This window comes from Miniopterus natalensis, chromosome 11 (assembly GCF_054644295.1).
Source record: "Miniopterus natalensis isolate mMinNat1 chromosome 11, mMinNat1.hap1, whole genome shotgun sequence".
NCBI classification, from domain to species: domain Eukaryota; kingdom Metazoa; phylum Chordata; class Mammalia; order Chiroptera; family Miniopteridae; genus Miniopterus; species Miniopterus natalensis.
The window spans coordinates 25,818,689-25,839,647 of NC_142091.1; the positions used below are offsets into that span (position 1 = coordinate 25,818,689).

General features: G+C 44.9%; 1 protein-coding gene across 1 annotated transcript in view; it reads right to left on the reverse strand.

Moving 5' to 3' along the window:
* Positions 1-20,959, reverse strand: part of FAT3 (FAT atypical cadherin 3) — a 607,947-nt gene that overhangs the window by 24,185 nt on the left and 562,803 nt on the right. The window contains exons 19-22 of the mRNA XM_087821612.1: positions 20,093-20,891; positions 8,379-8,513; positions 6,360-6,517; positions 135-603 (exon numbers count right to left, since the gene is read on the reverse strand). Coding sequence (XP_087677738.1) covers positions 135-603; positions 6,360-6,517; positions 8,379-8,513; positions 20,093-20,891 — 1,561 coding nt within the window. The remainder of the gene's footprint in view (positions 1-134; positions 604-6,359; positions 6,518-8,378; positions 8,514-20,092; positions 20,892-20,959) is intronic.

Consider the following 20,959-nt stretch of genomic DNA (forward strand, 5'->3'; position numbering starts at 1 on the left):
AGCTTCTTGGATGGAAACTGGCGCCTGGGAGGGAGAGCTCCTGGGTGGGCCATGCCTGCGAGAGCGCGGCCCCCGAGGGTCTGTCACCGCAGCCCTCCACCCGCCCCTGCCGGGGCGCCCGGGCAAGCACTCACCCCCCGAGGGCAGGCCGGCGCAGCTGCCGCCGTGCTGGCAGGGGCCGCGCGCGCAGGCGTCGGGGTAGAGCACGCAGCCCAGCCGCAGCTCCGTCAGGCCCACCACCTCGGCGAAGCTGCTGCGCTTGTTCTGCAGGGGCAGCTCGTGCCCGTTCAGCACCACCGAGTCCAGGCAGCCCTGGAAGCCGCCGGGCGCCTGCGGGGCGCGCGCGTCCGCCAGGCCGCGGACGTTCTCGGCCGGCACCAGGGCCCCGAGGTAGATGGTGCTCTCGGCGCTCAGCGTCTGGAAGTAGAGGGGCGCCCTGCGCCGCTCCACGTAGCTGTCGTCCAGGGACAGGCTGGTGAAGTTGCGGTTGAGCTCCAGGAAGACCGAGTGCCAGCTCCCGTCGTTCACGGCGCGGCCCGAGATGCCCAGGAGGCCCGGGCCGCTGCCGCAGTCCAGCTGGAACCACAGCTTCCCGTCCAGGATCTGTGCGGGGAGACACCGCAGCGCTGCTTAATAGGCACCTGGCAGTCCATTCACAAACGGGGGAGGGGGAGGGGAGGGGGAGGGGGAGCGGAGGGGGGGAGGGGGGGGAGGGGGAGGGAGGGGGAGGGGAGGGGGAGGGGAGGGGAGGGGGAGGGGAGGGGGAGGGGAAGGGGAAGATGAGGGGGAGGGGAGGGAGGGAAAGGAAGGGGAGGGGGAGGGGAGGGAAGGGAGGGGGAGGGGGAGGGGAGGGAGGGGGAGGGGAGGGAAGGAGGGGGAGGGGTGGGGAGGGGAAGGGGGAGGGGAAGGGGAAGGGAGACAGACCTTCCAGCTCACTAAGAGCTAAGGAGGTATAAATAGCACATGAATTCATAGAAATAGACTGAACCAGTCTTTCCAAAATGTTTGAGTCACGATTGACCCCTTAGGGATGATCACAGCATCACAAATAGACGCTGTCTCTATCTATGCACCAGTATGCTCCACAGATTCATTCTTGGGGACTCTCATTTCCAGCTCTGCAGCTCCATGGGTCCCCGGTGCCCTCTCTTTCTGCATAAAGTTCATAGCGAATGCCACATAAACGTGTAAACTATATATAGAAGGTAGGAGGCTTTGTGGACCAGGCAGAGCCCTGGGAATTTAGGAATGAGGACTCGAATGGGGGCTTCGTCCTGTATCACCCAAGTCACCTGGAGAGAGCCACCTGGTTGGCCACTCTGGGTCTGGGACCCCGCATCTGTAGAGCAGATATAGCTGCAGTGTCTTATTTTACAAGAAGACTATGTCCACTGCAGAATGGTTAGCCACTCACACACAGTTAGTACATACACACTCCGCTCTGTTAGGCAAATGTATAGATGTAAAAGACTGGAGAGAAGCATTTATTTTCTTTTCAGAGAGCTTGCATGAGTAATCTATGCTCTTGCCTTTGTCACTTTTTAGGTTCAACAAAATAGACTGAATGGATATTGTAAATCATACCAGAATACTTGCTCAGTGACAACTCCAGGATAAATATCCATATTTTTATTTCGATGTGAGCAATAAAATGCTCAAATGCGACTTTGGGGATTACCTTCTGCACAGTCCATCTGCTGTTATGCTCTGTGGCTACAAAGTAGTGTCCCTAGTCTATCAAGGAAAATCTCATGGTGAGGGTACAATTCATGTAAGGTTTTTCTAAAAGGAAGTATTCAATTAATATATTACTTAGTCTATTCCCCTCTCCAGCCCTATCCCCTACCTCTTGGGATAGTAACCAAGCTACAAATTCACCCAGGAAAACTGATATGGCTCTGATGTACTCACATACATTGAAGCTCTGTAACTAAGAAACATAAAATTATCCCATACTAACACCAAGCACTGTTAAGTTTGCCTTTTTTTTTTCTCTGTTGGAAAAAAATAACAGCAGCAACACTACTGAATGAATAGGAACCCGGAGGTGTACATGATCCTCAGCTTTTTGAAAATAAAACTCATTTATATCTTTAAAACTCTAGGAGTTTGGAATTATAAGCCTTGTTGAGACGACAAACTAGAGTCTGATGCCAAAAGTCTGCCTTGCAAAATGTTAATCTTTTACTATTTCTCGAGTATATTATGCCAGGGAGAGAAAAGAACACTTCATTTGCTCTCATACTGGAAAATTATACTCTGATCATATTTAGTTTTTCTCTGTCTTCAAAATAGGGTTTATCCAGTTTTAAAGGATCTCTCCTTTAAGAGAACAAAGCTTTCTTAAATCTGAGGGTGAGCTATTTTAATAGAAATTGAGATATACATGAAACTGTAAGAAAAGTCTATCGTAATGATCTGAAATGATGCGCCAGGTTGGGAGAAGGAGGCAATTTCTTCAATGAAATGCATAATTCGGAGAGTGTAGCCCGAATGTTACAAAATATTTAGGTCCTTGGAGTGGTTTCAAATCGGTGCTGTGCATTCAGATCTTCAGTGGCATGGGAGACAACATGTCAGGTCTATAAGAAGTCTTCTTATAGGAAAGTAGGATTTTGAGTACAACAGTTTAAATTATGCCTCAGAGTCTTCCTGCCTCAGGTCCTTGGTGTGTAGCTCTAGGAAACACACCATTATCATAAAACTTGTAAGGGGGTTACTACATAGTCTTTGAAAAGGGGACTTTTAACAAACCTATTTTCATGGCTGCCATTAATAGCTATCTAGCATACAGTAAGTGCTCACAAATACATTTTGAATGAATAAACAAATTATCCTCCCAGCCCTCCAAATCTCTTCTTGTTATAAATGGTTGTAGTGCTGCCAACGTGCTTGCCTCCATCAGAGGCCCAGACCTACAGCTAACTAGCCATCACTTTGGGCATGTCACTGAACCTCTCTGAGCCTCCGTTTCCTCACAGGCAATATAGTACTCACCATAGTTATGCACAGGAGAGTGAGAATAAAAAATGTATATGAAAACATTAACTTTTAGGTATGTTATTATAACATGTTATTTCATTTCTTGGTAATACTCTGATACAGACCCTTGGAACTCTGGGATCTGGTGGGGGGCTTCCTTGTTACTCTTCTGATCCATGTTTAGAAAGATCTGAACACTTCAAGTGGCCAAATGAGCTTTAAGAACCAAATGAGTTTTCCCTGATCATCTTCATTTCAGCCCTGGGCATTAAGACATGTCTGAGAATCATCAAAATAGAGCAATGCATCCTCTATAACTTCTCCAAAAGATAAAATATGTGACAGTTCTAGATTAATAACCAAGGACGTGTGCTTTTGCTCTAATACTGGGCCTAAAACACTGGCATAGGGGAAAAGTTACTTGTATCTGATAGATCTCTCCTGGTGATCTGACATGTTTTTATTATAAGTTTGAGGAAAGCTTCAGAACCTGTCCCACCATTTTCATTCTTGCTTTGGCTGCCGGGAAACTCAGAATTATGGTTTGCTTTTAACTGAAGTAGCAACCCTTGGTCTAGATTTTTTAATGATAATATCCTGCCCTCCCCCACTTCATTGGTTGGCTCTTAATCTTTTGTTTTTATCTTAATGGTGTTTTGATTTTATTGCATGCATTTGGGTGTTTATGGTAAGCCTGGAATCTCTTTTGGATGTAAACAGGGTCAATGGTAAATGGATGAATGAGGGCCTTTACTGCTGCCCAGAGATAGCAGTGCTCCCTGTCCATGAGCATTTTCACTTTTCAGGTCTCCATGAAATTCTTTAGTTGTCTTCAAGGGGTGCCCTCCACCCCACTGACTGTCTTAAGTACTTTTTAGAGAATGTGCTCTAACTGGGAAAATATAAACAGCCAAGAGTGCAATTTAAACAGAGCATTTCAGTGTAGTCGTTGAACCAAAGTACAAGCCACATATTGCACCTAAAGCCAATGAAATTAAATCTTGCACAAGGCTGAAAATGTTAAGCAAACAGATTCAAATCCCCTAAGTGGATATTCCTGGCGACTGTAGGAGAGTATCCGCAGTAGTTCAGTACAGCTGCGTCCTGCTTTGGGCAAACCCAATGTATGAAAAGCAAATTTAGGGAACAGGCAGATTGGGGGGGTGATCATTCCCATCACAAACGGATTAATGGGAGAGTTCCTTCAAACAGCAACCATCCCAGCTTTATTAGAATTCCATTGACAGAGATTCAATTTACACAACTTTCAGAAGCACGCTTGTTTCATGAAATACAATCTACCTCAGGAGCTAGAGCTGCCTAAAAGGTTTAATTATTCTTTTCCATCCCCAGGGATCTGAACATTCTAGACATTTGCCAGTGAAGCGTCAAATGACAAGCTCCATTTTAGGGTCAAGCCATTCAGTTCCAAGATTTTTTTTTCTTCTCAAGTTAAATGCAATGTAAGAGATTTGCTAATAGAAAGTATTTGCCTCATCAGGACGCTTGGCCACCACCAGCCCTTTTGAAGGAGGAAAGAGGAAGGTCAGCGACACCCAGGCGGAACCCCTGGGAGCTGGTACCTCTGAAAGGGCAGAACGTTTCCCAAGCCATTCCACCAACCCTCACCACTCAGGGCTGTTTAGAAAGGGGTCTGCCAACCAAAGGCAGGGTGCTTTCAGGCCAGCAGAGAATAACACAGGACTCAGGTCTTTGAATTTTTCTTCTCCAACCATGAATATCTGATTAAATCCACTGCTTTCTAAAACTGCACATCCAGGGTGAGTCTTTTAATAACCTTGCTTTAGATCCCCGGTCGGAGCACATACAACAATCAACCAATGAATGCATACATAAGTGGAACAAATTGATCTCTCTCTGTCTCTCATCAAGAAATAAAAAATTTAAAAACATGGCTTTCCTTTCCAGAGCTGAAATCATTCTCTGAGTAGAATGAGTGAGGATAATGGGAGATTCTCCATGAAAGTAGCCAACTTTTAAACCCCAACTCCCTGATCGCCCACTCTTGGCCACCAAGAACCAAAAGTGAGTAAGTAAAACTCTGGGTGACAGGGGAAGCCACAGACATTTAATTTTCCCCCTCTAGGATTAAAATTTGGGCCACTCAATTCACTTGGATGTGACCTATCAAACAATCAAAGGACAGAAGCTAGAAAGGTCCACCATGATTCCAGTTAAACCTATGACAGAAGCCTGGAGTCTGCCTGACAGACTCTGTATATCTCAGGACACCTTCACACCAGGTATAGCAGCCTGGTGAGAATGGCATTAGATTAAGCGTGTCTCCCTCCTTCTCATTCCTTCCCCTCCCAATCTTGGGGATTTAATCTGTTCTACAAACACCCATAATGTGATTAAAAAAAATAAATTATCGGTTGATTTGAGAGACAGAGAGAAAAATCAGTTTGTTGTTCCACTTATTTATATATTCATTGGTTGCTTCTTGTATGTGCCCTGACCGGGGATAGAACCTGCAACCTTGGCATATGGGGACAATGCTCTAACCAACTGAGCTACACGGCCAGGGCCAGAATATGATTTTTGATAAAATGAGTTGTAGTGGCAACACTGTGAGCTGGGGAGAGCATGGAGATTAAGAGACTGGAGCGAGAGAGACTGGAGTGCTGGTCCAGGTCTACCATTAATTAGCTGCACAACCTTAGGTAAATAACTTAACCTCTCTGAACTTCCATTTTCTCCATCGAATGTGAATGATCGTATATAACAAATCTGTTATATTAATTTTATAATAAAAATCAAATGATGTATGTAAAGCTTTTAGTATTATTGTTGTTGTTTTCATAAAGTCACCAGAAACTCTGAGCTGAATACAAAGGCCAGACTTGCTCTAAGGGAAATCTGGCTGCCTTCAGAGGGTTTCTGAGGCTGGAAATTGTTTTAAAAATTGGGCGACTTGTGTCATGATGGGACATATGGAACCTTCTATGCCCCAGATCTCCAACTTCTCCCTGAGTAAGGACAGAAGTCACTTTCAGAGGTCAATGGGGTAGAAGAGTATACAGCCAATCTTTTTAAAGGACTACCCCTGCCGGGGAATTGATTAGGCGATGCATTCTAATGAACTGTTGAGTGATTACAGCTCCAAGGAGGCTGGCCCTTGAACCCACTCTAGAGAGAGATGCCCCAATCTGCCAAGAGCCAGTTTTGAAGCTGACTGTACAAAAGGAAACAGAGTGTTGGCACACTTCCCAGTTTTGCTGCTGCTCTCTTTGCCCTAAAGTCTGCTTCTGGTCTTCTGAATTTAAAAGACAAAACGATTTCAGCAGCCCCCACCCAAGAGCCAAAAGACTTAACATGAGAACTGACTGCAGGAAAAGATAACGCGCTTTAATTACCTTCAGAATTATGCAGGGATTTGCTCTGGTGTACATGATAATCCCGTTGCTCTGCAGTGTTCGCAGACGCAGACCCAGCTTAAAGTCCTCTTCTTTGCTGTTTTCAGAAAGCCGGTATTTGATGTAACTGTTTCCAGCAAAGCTGAGGGAAGTGTGCCCTGAAAAGACCGTAATGAGAAGACACATATGCTTTTAACTTCCAGAAATGAGCAGGGATACCCGAAATCACCCAACAACTACCAAGGAAGGTGATTAAAGACCATGGCAAGTTAATGAAGGCATTGAGGAGAAACCATTTTTGATTAAAAACTGGTTCTCCATTTCAGGTCACACTCTAATTTCAAAGTGAAAGAAAGTATTAACTAGCCAGAGGCCAAAACATCTTAGTTGTCTAATGACAAAGGCAACTTGGTAAATTCTATAGCCAGAATTTTCTGAGTGTTGCTAAATCCCCAAATCCCACTTTCTAAAAGTGGGTGTATGAAAGGATACCCCTTCATGCCAACCCCCATCACTTAGGCACTTAAGAACTTTCAATTCCATGGAACAAAGGAAAGACACAGCCATTTTCAAGGAATATCCATATTCCCCACGCATCATAATGCCAAATAGCCAAATCATGACATCTGTGCTAGTGTTAAAAAAAAGGTAACTGATACAAAGGAAGTTCATGTCATGTGCAGTCACAATTCTACCTTCTGACCATTAATTGCAAAGCTCCCCTTCCCAGAATTTTTAGCCCTACTCACATCACCCAATTCTGAGTTCACCCTCTTTTTTTTTATTGCCTCCAACTTTATGTTTTAACAAGCAAAGTAACGGTTGAAAAGCAGTCTTGCTGGGGTGAAAGGTAGCCAGTGTGGAAATATACCAAATAGACGATGATTATGGACAATCAAAAGTTTTCTATATAGAAAAGAGAAGGGAGGTGGGCAGAAGTGACATCTGAAGTCAGGCGGCCTGGCTTTACTGTTACCCTACATACCCACCTGCTATGCGCACGGCGTGTGTGCTGGGGTGGGGGAGCATAAATATCTTTCACGTCTAAGCCTTAGATGACTTCAAAAGCAAATACACCAGCCATCCCTTCACTTAATGGGCAGCTCCGTTCTTGGAGTCAACTATGAAAGAGCTTTGGCTTCCATTTTCAAGAATAGTGCTTCTCTCTGCAAAGGCTGAATTTCTAGAATCCAATGCTTAGCAAAATGCCTTGCACACGCTGGTCATAGTCATTTTCTACTCCCACTATAATTACTATGAAATCATTACTCAATATAGTTCTTGGATTCCAAAATGGGTATCAGTATATCTGTATTTTAAATATATCTGCTACCAAAAAGAGGGTTCTACTGGTACCGAAAATGAACAACACTCTTTTTAGAAGAAAAAGGAGGTACAGAATACATGCATGAAATGTCCTGAGTGAAGATCAGAAACAGAGGATCATTTGGATTAAAATAATATAAATGCTAATTTCTTTCTTTCTTTTTTTAAGACACAGAGGTGAGCACATGCAGTTTGGGGAACATGCAGTTAGACATCTCCAGTGGAGAGTCTGCTTACTTGGTACCCTAGGCTCAGCTTACCCCATGGCAGGTCAACTAGACTGGCTCAGCTCTACCTTTTGTTGGTCTCTGTTTTGGGACTATCAGTTTGCGCAGCCCTCTGAACACTGAAGATCATGCCACAGATACCCCAACTCCTCTGCCTAACCAATAGCCTTCTATGTTCCATAATTTCACACCCTTACCGTCCATGAGACATGACTGAAAACACACGTTGTGGTCTCCCCATTATATCAGGAATCCACAGTCACTACATGTGTCCTTCGCACAGGCTGCATTTGCAATAAATGCCAAGTACATTTGAGGGTGGATGCCAGCTATAGTACATTCTGAAGGACAGCGTTGCACACAGACAGAAATGGCTTCTGCAAGGGCTAGGGCAGTGTAATTTACTCAAGGCCAAGTGCTTCAGGAGCATGAATTTAGACCCTCGTCATTCCAACCCACTCTGCACCTGAGCACTCTCCGAGCTTCCCTGGTGGACACTGGCAGAGGAACGGTCTCCTGCTGGCTTCATAACCGACACACTGCATGTCCCCTGGACACGGCTTCTCCACGCAAGGATCGTTGGACCCTGGGCACAGGCCTCCTGTGACAAAGGGGGAACATGCATGATCAATACAAAGGGAATCACTCTATACTCCAGGAAGCACAGGAATGGTTTAAGAGCTGGACTCTATCGGCTCTGAGCTGGGAGGCGAGAGGCACCTGGATGGGGCTTCACCTGGTGGATGCCCACCAAACGTTCCCTGTATCTGCCAAGAGGTCACTGCTAGACTCAAGTAGGTTGGGTGCAAAGAGTAAATGTGACTCTTCCTCTGAGGCTAAAATATGCTAAGGTAGTGACTGGACCAATCACAGCTGAAAAAAAAAAATCACACTATACGAGCTCTCGAAGTATTTCTTGGAGTGGGATTTCTGCATACCAGTGGCCATTTAAATGCATCACTTGAGTTTAGATTTCTTCTATACCCTTCTTCTGCCCTGCAAAACTAGGGTAGACATCAGATGATGTCAGCTGTTGTTCTCAGAGCAGGGGGAAAAACTTTTCTAAAGAAAAGTATGACTAATTCTAAATTGTGAAAGCACAACTCACATTGTTTTCTAATCCCTTCTGCTGCATGCTATTGTATTGATTAGCTGTAAATGTGCCCTTCCGGCTATCAGAACTAGTACAATTCTCCTTGGCAGAGGAAGGCTTCCCTGCTACCTGTTCTATGTTCAGGGCACAGTGAGATGAAAGGTTAATCTGTCACAGAGGAAATCCTGGAAAGCAGATTAACTGATTAAGGCAGAATTCAGGACCCAGGTGAGTAGTTTCAGAATTGTGGCGATGGTGCCCAGCTACCGTGGCTTAGTGTTTGAGCACTGACCTATGATCTAGGAGGTCTCGGTCCGACTCCGGGTCAGGGCTCATGCCCGGGGTTGTGGGCTCGATCGCCAGTAGGGGGCATGAGGGAGCGGCCGATCAATGACTCTCATCATTGATGTTTCTATCTCTCTCTCTCTCTCTCTCTCCCTTCCTCTCTCTGAAATAAATAAAGACATTTTTTTTTTTTTAAAAAAGAGTGCTTCCTTCAGTGGACCCATATATGTACAAATGTGGGTCCACTGAAGGAAACACTCTTTTCAAAGGCCTTGGATACTTCAAATGTAATTAGGCCACTTTCCAGCTGATGAGAGTTTAAGTGGTAAAAGTACTATTCAGAGGAGACACATTAAAAATAAGCCACAACTAGGTTAGCAGTGGCCTAGAGGAGGGCCTGTGCTCTGTGAACCGAGAGCAGGCTGGGCCTCAGCAGCTTCTTCATTCCTCAGCAGGATCTTCATTCCATCAGCAGCTTCATTCCTCAGTACTCCTTCCCATCCAAACTCTTTCCTCATTGCTAAGCATATTGTCCCATTATATGACAAAACAAAAATTTAATGCTAACTACATATAAACACCTAAAAAACTGTAATCCTTGAGATGAGCAATATAAGTAGCATCAGTAAACTCAGAATTCCTAAATCCTATTTTCCACTGGTTTAGAGCTCAGCCCAAAATGATACTCTTGGCAACGGTTCAGCTTACAAAGTCTTAGAAGATAAAGGGATTTTTTTAAACTGAAAATTTAGAATGATCTCTACAAATGGTTCTAAAAAGACTTAAGTGCTGTGAAATACATCTTCCTCTTTTTGTTCCAAAAAAATCTTTATTCCTGCCACGTATTTATCAGTATTTATGAAACTTGAAAAAAGCTGTTCAGCCACCTTATGATCTGTTTCAAGAGGCTTTTGATAATCAGTTTTTACATAACTTTGGTGCATTCATTCAACAAATACTTTTTCAGGGCCAATGAGGTGATAGAGCTAGACATGTAAAGATGAAAGGAGCCCTGCCGGGCGTGGCTCAGCGGTTGAGCGTCGGCCTAGAATCCAGGAGATCGTGGTTCGATTCCCGGTCAGGGCACATGCCCGGGTTGTGGGCTCGATCCCCAGTCGGGGGCGTGCAGGAGGCAGCCGATCAATGCCTCTCTCATCATTGATGTTTCTCTCTCTCTCTTCCTCTCCCTTCCTCTCTCTGAAATCAATAAAGATATATTTAAAAAAAAAAAGATGAAAGGAAGTGATCCTGCCTCTTCCTCTCCCCCCGGTAACAACACACAAACACATGATTACAACACAGTAAGGAAACTGCTTTCATAGAGATGTGTGAGGGCAATGGAAGTATCAGAGAAAGAAAGAGTGTGTTTCCTGGGAGAACGTCAGAGTGTCGCATAGCAAGAGAGCATTTTACACTCGGGCTTGAAGGATGAGATCCTTTGGGTAACAAGGAACTATGTTTCGTGGGAAGGAACCAGCCATAGTTAGCGCTTAACTGCATTCGTGTGGTTATGTTTATTCATGGTAAGTTCACAACTCTACCAGCTGACTCTTTGCTGTCTCCAAGCCTTTCTTTCCATTTCTGACAGTCTGCACACTTCTATGTTGCTCCTAAATGTTGACTGGTCAGTAAATGCTCAAAAAATGCAAATAGAGCCCAGTGCTAGCCTCTGCCACATGGAGGCAGCAATGTGCATAAACCAATTAAAAAATGCATCGCATGAAATAGTTGTAACTCTGATTAACTGGACATTTCCTTCCAATTAGACACAGAAATGTCATTTAGGTATTGAAGAAATCTGTTGCGTCCCATTTCATGGACACACCTCTTTCCATGTCCTATTTTAACCAGCCTAAGGATATCCTTCCCATATATTTCTACCTCTCTGAGATGCAGCTATATCTATTACATTCGCAATCTTTTCTGCTCTAACTCAATGGCTACATTGCTAAGAAACTTTGCATGATCAAAAATCCAGTTGAAAAGTCACTGCTCTGAAGGGGAGAAGAGGGCTAACTAATTTCAGACCCGTGATAGTAAAGCTGTTTTCTCCTATAGGAGTTATGGGAACTTAAAAAAAGAAAGTTATAAGTGTATATAATAAAAACTAAACACTATATTTCAGAATAAATATAGGGTGACCCCCCCGAAATGTATACACACACTTTGAATAATTTTAAATGCAGTGATTATTAAAATACATTTCGTTTTCAAAATTGAGCTATCAGCTGTTAAAGTGTGTATAATTTGGGGGGGACACCTTGTATAGCATTTGAGGACTTCTGCCTTTTATTCATGTTTTCACCTTTTCTTGGACCGTCAATCCTGCCTTGGTGATCAGCACAGGGCTTTTCACTTTGTCACTCCTATTTCTTATACGAGGTTAAAGCATAAGGCCATTTAGACCCACAACTGAAATTCTAACTCACAGCTCTTTTTCCTTATGTCATAACCATAGAACTCACATAATTAGATCCAGTAAATTAATAGATGTGTTAAAACCAGTTCCCATTATGAAAATTCTACCTGGAGGATACATAAAATATATATTAATACAAATAGAACACATGCATTCTGAAAAGAATAATAGATATATAATGTGTATTTCTTTTTGTTCTAGCAATGAACTCTGATTGGTTATTTTTCTTTCTTTTTTTTAAATAGGTTTTTTAAGATAAAGGGGACAGTTTTTGGCAAAGGACTTGTCTTCTGATGTTTTAAAGGTCCTCTGGGGTCTCATCCCCAGTCCTGACTGAGATGGGAGGAGCCATAAACATTTGGTCTCCAGCAGCAGCTGTCAGTTCACTCTGCTCACAGTCCACTGCCTTGTGGTTCAAGGAAGTATTAAGGCAGGTTAGAGTCTGGAGGTCCCTGTAAATGTAAGGGCCTTCTTAGCTGGGGGCATTTGTGAGCATGTGCATAAAATGCAGTCTAGGCCTTGGCCAGGTGGATCAGCTGGTTAGAGCATCATCCCGATATGCCAAGGTTGCCGGTTCGGTCCCAGTCATGGCACATACAAGAATCAACCAATGAATGAATAAATAAGTGGAACAATAAATCAATCTCTCTCTCCCTCCCCCTCCCCCTATCCCCCCCCTTTCTCCCCCCATCTCAAATTATTAAAAAAAAAATACAGTCTATTCTGAGTAGAGAAAGATTTCTAGTTACTGAAAAACAGGTTTCGCCCTGGCCAGTGTGGCTCAGTTGGTAGGGCATCATCCCATGCCCAGAAAGGTTGCTGGTTGATTCTCGGGCAGTGCACATGCCTAGTTGCGGGCTCCGTCCCCAGGGTAAGGGGCATGCGGGAGGCAGCAGATCAATGTTACACTCTCACATTGATGTTTCTCTCTTCTCCCTTCCTCTCTCTCTAAAAATCAATAAGTTATTCTTTAAATAAACAAACAAAAACCCTAGGCTTCACAAAACTAAAAACTTCCCATATGCAGTGTTGTAATTCTTTCCTCTCTATTGACTATGATAAGAAATTAGGCTCCTTTGGGATGCTCACTCTGAACAATGTCCTGTGTCCCTTAACCTCAGATGTACCCAGGTCTGGGTCCTGGGAACAGAATGCCGGGGATAATGACCATTTTTCCAGCCAAAGGCTTAAATTCTCTAGCAACATAAAATCCAGTAGACTTTGAATGGATGCTGAGGGGTTAACTTGTTCTTAGAAATCATGTTTATGTCATCTCCTTTTCAGGAAAATATCTATGCCTACCACTGAATAGAGCCTTATAGACTCTCTCTTTGGGGAAGAAAGTGCCTGCTCAGCTTTCAAGGACCAGTAAAGAGACAACACTGTCAGCTCCTGTTGGCTTTTGGGAGGAAGTTATCTTATTACCTATCATTAAATAATCCAGGTTTAATTAACTTGTGCTGTGATTAGTGACAGCTTGGGGGGTGGGAGCTCTAGATCTACATGCTCTGCATCTCCAGGCACCCATCAATTTGGTGCCAGAATGAGCACGACGGGAGAAGGGTCCCACTTTATCAAACCAACTGACACCAGTTGTTGTATATCAGGGCAGGACAGAAGGAGCAGACATTTTTAGCAACTGTCAGAACATAAAGCAGGCAGAGAAAGCTCTGTTCCCCATTTCCAGGTCCCCTCCGGAAGGCGGGGTAGTGTAATAGAAAGTGGTGCTGCACTGACAAGCAGCAGGCCTGGATCTTGGCCCTGACTAGTTATTCAATTTTTTTATTGTATGGCTCTGAACAAGTCCTATGGTGTCTCTGGGTCTCAATTTCTTTCTCTGAAAAATGAGGGTAATGATTCTTCATAGAGTTGTAAGAATTAAATGGGCTAATGTATATGACAATAACTTGCAAAGAAAAAACCCTTATTCCCTGGGGTGTTGCTCAGTGGTTAGAGCATCGGCCTGCACATCAAAGGGCCTCAGGTTAGATTCCCGATTCCTGGTCAAGGGCACAGACCTGGGTTGCAGGCTCGATCCCGGGGCCCAGTCAGGGCACCTATGGGAGGCGACCAATTGATGTGCCTCTCTCACATCAATGTTTCTCTTTCTCTCTCTCTCTCTCTCTCTCTCTCTCTCTTTCCCCCTTTCACTCTCTCTAAGGGTCAATGGAAAAAATATCCTTGGGTGAGAATTAACAAAAACAAAACAAAACAAAAACAAAAAAACTTACAGTAGAAACAAATTACTACAAGGTCTTCAAACTGGGGACACTAGCTGAACTCAGCAACATGGCAGAGAACTGAACCCAAGTGTAATCTTTTCCTTGCTGTCCTTTTTGGGTCTAATTCATGATTTGTTAATTGATAGATAATATGAGATCCTATATGTGCATGGGAGGCGCAGAATAATAATACCTGGGACTTTTTATGAATCAGCGTCACAGGTCACGTGCCGTGTAGGAACCCCTTCTCCACCTTGTAGGTGCCCTTTTCCTAGTCTCTCCACGAGGAGAAACATGCACACGATGGAGCCATTCTCCGAAAGAGGTTTTCCACCTTCTTAAGTTTGGCTCAGTCAGAAATTTAGGTCACTCTCTGCAGAGTTAACAACATGCAATTCACTTGAACAGAAGCTTCAGAGCTTTGGGAACTGCAGGGAGGAGAAAGGTAATCCTCTTGAGGTTTTAGAAGGTTCTCGCTATCATAGTTAATGACTCTCCTCTCTTCATCTCCCCAGCACTCCCTCAGCCCACTGGATTAAGTCAATGCCTTTAGCTAACACATCGGTATCTAGCTGTGATTATTGTCACTGCCACTTTGAGCTGATTCAACCTCTTGATTTATGTTTCTGCTTCTTTATACTGAGACTCCAGTAACGGTAAACAATGTACTGAGAATCCAGAAACTAAACGACAGACACCTTGAATTCACGTGCTTTGCCAAGATGTCATGTCTTGGCAAATGCCACAGAAGTCAGTAATATTCCCTCTTAATTCCTGGCCTGCATGACATTTTAAAACACCTTCTCCTAAAGTCTCTTGGCTTTGAAATGGTTTCCTGTGTTTCTCCCAGAAGCACAGAATCATCTGTGATGGTCTTTTCTTGGCTCAGCCATATTTTCTGAATGATTTTGTTAAGGCCTAAGTGAAGTTTCATTAAAGACAACTCCTCTGGGACTGTTGTGTGTGAGCTGAATATATGAGGGAATATCTATTCACACGCTGGGAAGCTGGTATCACCACCAGGGGCGGCACCTGCAAACTTCTCCTGGCACTTTGGGACTTGTGTGTGGTAGGTGAGGGATCTGCAGAGACATATCTGTTATGAATGAAAAATGGAAACTTTCTAGTTGGCAGAAGGAAGCTGGTTAAGATTCAGACACAATACTAAAGATTATTTGAAACCACTGGGGTTGGGACTGTTGCTCTCCTCCAAGAATTAGCATTAACAATCTCCAGCCCAAGTCTAAACTCAACCTCAGATTTTTTTCTGCTTCTTAAAAAAACATCAAGGCTAATTTTTAAGTGTCTTGCTGCCTCAAAGAAGCCTTCACCATTTTATTTTATTGTGCTTATTAGAAGCACATTACCATGGCTGCCTATCACAGGCTCCGTTTACCTGTCCTATCGTACTCCTCCCAGGACCACCCTGACCCCCACCATCCAGTCCAGCGGAGCTCCTTCTGCTCTGTCCACTGCTGGTTCATGTTCCATGAGGATGGGGAACGTGTCAGCCTCCTCACCACTGCATCTCTCCAGCACCCTGACCAGGGCCTGGCATAATATGCAACTGAATGCCGAGTGAATGAGCAAACGAAAGGGTGCTGGAATCCTTGGATCTTTCTCTTCACCGCTCGCTCTGCTTAAAGTGCCTCCCTGCCTGGTGAAGACCCAATAGGACCAGCTGCATTGCTTCCAACGCCTTTAGTGGCCTCCTCCAAGGAGGACTGGGGACACCCCCTTTATGCCTCCTCTGCACCCCACCTACAACTCTTTATAGCTCCTATTTGTTTACAGCCAAGGAGCAAAGGAACCTCTGCTGTGTGTCTAGGAAAAGTGGATTCAAGGGCTGGTAGGAGTTAGACTCTAGACCAGGTTCTGTGTGGCTCTAAAGGATGGAGCTGGGTGACATTACAAAGAGATGGACTGGAAGGCAGAAGGTTGTCTCAGGTCCATCTTGTGAGGTAGTGAGCACCTGGCATGGTGTTCAAACGCTAGCTGGATTACTGTGCCAGGAGTATAGTAAACAAGATGTCAATAGTAGGTGGCAGTTTGAATCAGGTGACTTTCAAGTTCTTTCTAAATCTGTGCAGAGGTAAGAGGGTAACAGTGATTAAGATTGCCAAGTGTGAATCCTTGCTAGGTCATTTACTAGCTCTGTGACCTTGAGCAAGTCAATTGATTTTTCTGAGTTTTAGTTTCCTTAACTTTTGAAGTTAATAATATATACCCGTTAGGGTTATTGTGAGGGTTAAATGCAATTATGTATGTTGAAAAAACAGGACAGTAACCGGTCATGGCTCAATAAATGTTAATTGTTATGTTAGTTCCTGCCTTCATCTGTGCACTGAATTGCACAGTTTCTCACTTCCATTCTCTTGTTCTAAAGTTCCCTGGCCAGGAACTGTTGCTCTCCATCACCTGCCTAATTCTAGCCACCCTTTCAGACCTAGCTCAGGTGGCATTCCCCTCAGTGATGTGCTCCAGCGCTCCTCCTACCTTCCCGAGCAAACATTTACGACAGTGCCACAGCCCATGATTGAAGGTGTGACTGCTGCTGTTTCACCTGCCTGGCACAGCGCTTCATCCAAACACTGTTCATTTCATTTGGAGCTCTGGCTTCCATTCTGTGTTCCATATCTGAACTGGGACTTAACAAATCAGGCTTCTACTTCCACCATCAGTCATAAACGCACGGGCCTGAAACTCTGATGATCTCATGGGATGCCCATTCTCCTGGAAAAATGTCTCCTTTTTGATCTATTGCTATATCAGGCTTTTGAAACATCAATGAAAATTTTCCCAAATAGACAATCAGCCCAGCCTTATGGACTGCCCCTGACGCTGTGCTCGCTTGCTTCTGCTGTGGGGCTCCAGGGCATCTATCATGCCCTAGTCACTGAAGTTGGTGTCAGGTTTTCTCAGTGAAGGCACAATCTCTGAAGTTTACCAGGCACAATCTCATGACATCAGAACTTTATGTATCTTGAACTTCTGTTCAAATGTGATGCTTGATGGTGGCTGGAATTTAATGAATCTATTTGGCACTAATATTCAAGTTTGCTCTCATTTTTTCAATGCAACCGGACATTTTGGTTCAAGAAGCTAATTTTGTTAATTGGACCCTAAAATTTGCACGAGAAAAAGAAGTTAGGAGAGGGATAAATATTGAGGACAAATCTTTATAAATATTACTACATAGCCCTTATTATGCTAATTATTCCACCAAGTGGTGGGGAAGTCCATTGAATGAATCTGCCAATCTTCCAGGGTAATCCAATACTAGTTTTGTGTGTGTGTGTGTGATTTATGGAATTCAATTACCTCTCCTTTCCAATAAATCAGAAGATGCCTAAAATGCCTAATGCTTTCCTTAATAGTTCTTCACTGTATTTTTTATTTAAGAGGATGCTTTACAAGAAGTGAGAGAGCTATTACTATAATAACTAAAAGCTTGCCCCCTGAACCTGGAGGAAATTTTTTCTGCTTTATCTTGCTGTGAGATTTCCCAAAGTTTGATTTTCTGACCACTAGCATTAGAATCACCCAGGCTGCACATATAGATCCTAGGTTCCACCTGGAACCTCCTGTTATATCTGAGTGTGGGGATCAGCAATGGGCATTTCTAGTAAGTCCTGTGCATACTGCAGTCTGAGAGACCCTCTGCCATCCTGCGATGATATTGTGAATCTGGGGATTAGTCTGCCAGGAATAGCAGGGTTATTTGAGTATTCCTATAGGGTACACAGCACTGGGGTAATGACTCACATAAAAAATTGAAGAGTCTTTGTTCTTAAGATGCAGATAATAAAATACGGGCCCCAGATGAACCTTCACTGAATCAGCATGCCACTCTCACCAGCTGTATGGCCCTGGGCAAGGCACAGAGCCATTGCATTTATAAAACAGAATTTATCACATATCTCCTGCTGAGACAAGATGACCTTTTGGGGCCCCTTTACCATTAAAATCCAGTATTTTATTTTATAGCTTAATTATAAGAGTTACTTGGAGGTGAGAAGAGGCTCTAGGGTGGACCTGAGTCTGCAGAGAGCTCCCAATGAGGAAATGTTTGCTTTTCAAACCAAGGCCTGCTCGCAGGATGTCTGGGGGCCGAGTCACAAAACATTCCAGCATTCTGCATTTACTAGGAGTAGAAAGGTTTATGGGGACTAGAGAACAGGAGTTCAGGACAAGGAAACCACCTTGACACTAACTGCATTTAAAACATTAGTGTCTCATGAAAAATGCAGAGCAACCCCCCCCAACCCCCAACCAAAGTCAACCCTCTAAATCCCTCCTTTAAAGAAGTTCTGCCAAGTCTGCCCTCACCCTGTCTCTTCTTGATGAACTCATACTCATCCCTCAAGGCCCAGCACCTAGATGATCTCTCCTGTACAAATGTCACAGAAGGCTTTCCTTTGGCTACAACGAGGACTCTGTTCTTTCTGCTTTCTAGCATTTACTACAACATTTTTATTGCAAATAGGTACTTGCAAGTTGACTTCACAATAGCCAGCTCCTGAGCGCAGGGAATGTACCTTTTTTACTCTGAATCTTCAGTGCCTAGAACATTGCTGCCTCCACTGATTTTTGCTGAATGAAACAAGTTCTTAGAGTACAAGGATTAATTAACTGGTTTAGTTTCTACTGAAGGGTCTGCCCTGTCCTGTGGTGAATGTCTTTTGAACCCTGCTGGGAATCACTGCACCAAGGCCCTAACAGAGCTCTGGTGCATAAATCAGGTTGCCTACAGAGGAAACCTAGGTGAGGCCCGGGCAGCTGGCATTCATAAATCCTGCATGTTGGTGGCATCTGCCAGAAAGGCACTGCATGCTTTGAGTTGTTTTGGAACTAATTTACATATTCAACCGGGCAGACATCACTGCATCTCTTTAAAACAGAAACAGAATTCACTGGGTGCAGACTAAGAGGCTAGAACTCTCTTGGGCTGCTTGGGGGCTATCGAAATATCTCTTAAAGGGACCTATGAACTCTGTGGTCTTCCTCTGATGAGCTCATTTTCCAAACTGCAACCAAGAACTTTCTACAAGGGATGAGGCCAGGGGCCCTGCCAGTCCCCAATTACCTAAGGGGATGTTTTACAAATGGCCTTTCTTCTGGCTACAGTCCGTTTGGGCCAAGTTCACACTGGCTAGAAAGACTGGGTGCAATTTTCTTAGAAGAGGGCAGTGAATTTATGGCTCTACATGTCAGAGAGAGGAAAAGAGGGGGGAGCAATGCTTCTCACTGACCGCTGTGAGCATGTGACTCTGTGCAGTTACGGCCTCTGACCAGGAAAGGTCAAGGTTCAGTGACTCTAGTTACATCAAGGATCACAAAACATTCCATCTCTGCTGCTCTGAGAGCTCACTCCATCCCTTGACTGTGCTCTCAGATATCTGGCCCCTGTTTTTCACTGAAGCAAATCAAGCTGACGTGCCCTCTGCAATAGCTTCCTAACTTGTTTCCCTGCCGCTGTCCTGGCCCAGTCTAATCCATCCCTCTGCAGCCAGCATGATCTTTGTGAAGGAGAGCAGATCCTGTCATTTCTTCACTTCAAATCGGCCAATGGTTGCCACTGCCCTGGGGTCATTTCTAAAATCTTCATCCTGGCTAACCCCTGTGTGGTCCCAGGGCTTGCTCACAAGTCTCATCTGTCATCAGTTCCCGCTCCTTCCAGCGACAGGAAATCTCTTCCAATCCCCTCAGTGTTGGGGTTCCTCTCTTGCCCTTAAGCCTTTCTCATACAAGGCTCCCTCCACCTGGAACACTCTCCTTCCCCTACCTGTTTTCACATGCTTAATTCTTACTTATCCTTTATCTCAGCCTAGACATACTCCCTTTAGAAAACCTTCCCTCTGGATTGGATCCTCCAGAAGGACTGTACTTTACCTAACAATACCTATTGCACATGCCCAAGCTGGCCTGTTTGTATGTCTGGGCTGCTCGTAAGCCGTGTGCTCTGTGGAAGTAGGGCCTGAACTTGTCTTGTTACCCCATAGCCCCAGATCTCTCATGGTTGCTAGACACATAGTAGGTGGTCAGTAAATATTCTGTTGAGTGAGTGAATGAACAAATGTGTGCTTACCAGGAATGGTAACCCAGGCTACTCTGATCTCAGGAGGTGAGGTGGGAAGGAGGGGGCTCTAAACCGCACTCACCGTTACAGGTGCAGCGCACGTTCCTGTAGAAGCGCGGACACACGAAGCTGATGCGAGCTGTGCTGTAGGTCATGAGTGCGTGGGAATCCAGCGACAGGCCCTGCTCACAGTGCTGCTCCTGGCAGTCCAGCCCTGAGCAGTTCTTCTCCAGGATGGCCGAGATGCGCATGACGTTCTCCAGGTGCCGCCTGGCATTGGACAGCTTCTGGATGAGGTAGGCCGGCTTGTAGAACTCGCTGCCGTGCGTCTCCACCGCAAACAGCATGTCCAGCTGGCTGGTGCCCGCCACGGGCTGGATGCTGATGATGTGCAGGCTGTCCTGCTTCTGCGTGAGGACCGCGTTCCGCAGGGTGCGCCGGAAGCCGTGCATGTGCAGCCCCACGAAGTCCTCGGGGGACACGTTCTCGAAGCGGATGGTGACGGTGTTCTGCAGCATCTCGTGCACCAGCTGCTCCACGTGTACGACCACGTCGATGGGCACCTGGAAGCGACCGTCGCTCACCGACACGTTCAGGACATACTTGCCACTGTCCAGGCCTCCCAGGGCGATGATTTTCCCATCATGACTGTTCACTTTGAACAAGCTTTTCTGCTCGGATTTCAGGGCAAACGTGAGCACGTCGTACATGTCTTGGTCTGTGGCGTGGATCTTCCCAATGACTCCGCCAGGAAAGTCGTCCTCCATGGTGACGATGAAAATCTCCAGAGGGATGGCCGTGGGCTTGTGGATACTTTCCTCAATGACCCGCACACGGATGTAGGAGTGAGAAACTTGCTGGGGTTTGCCGGAGTCTTTCGCCTAAAACCGCCAGGAGGGAGAAAGGTAAGGAGCTAAGGAAAAAAATCACAGTCATTTAAAAAAACAAC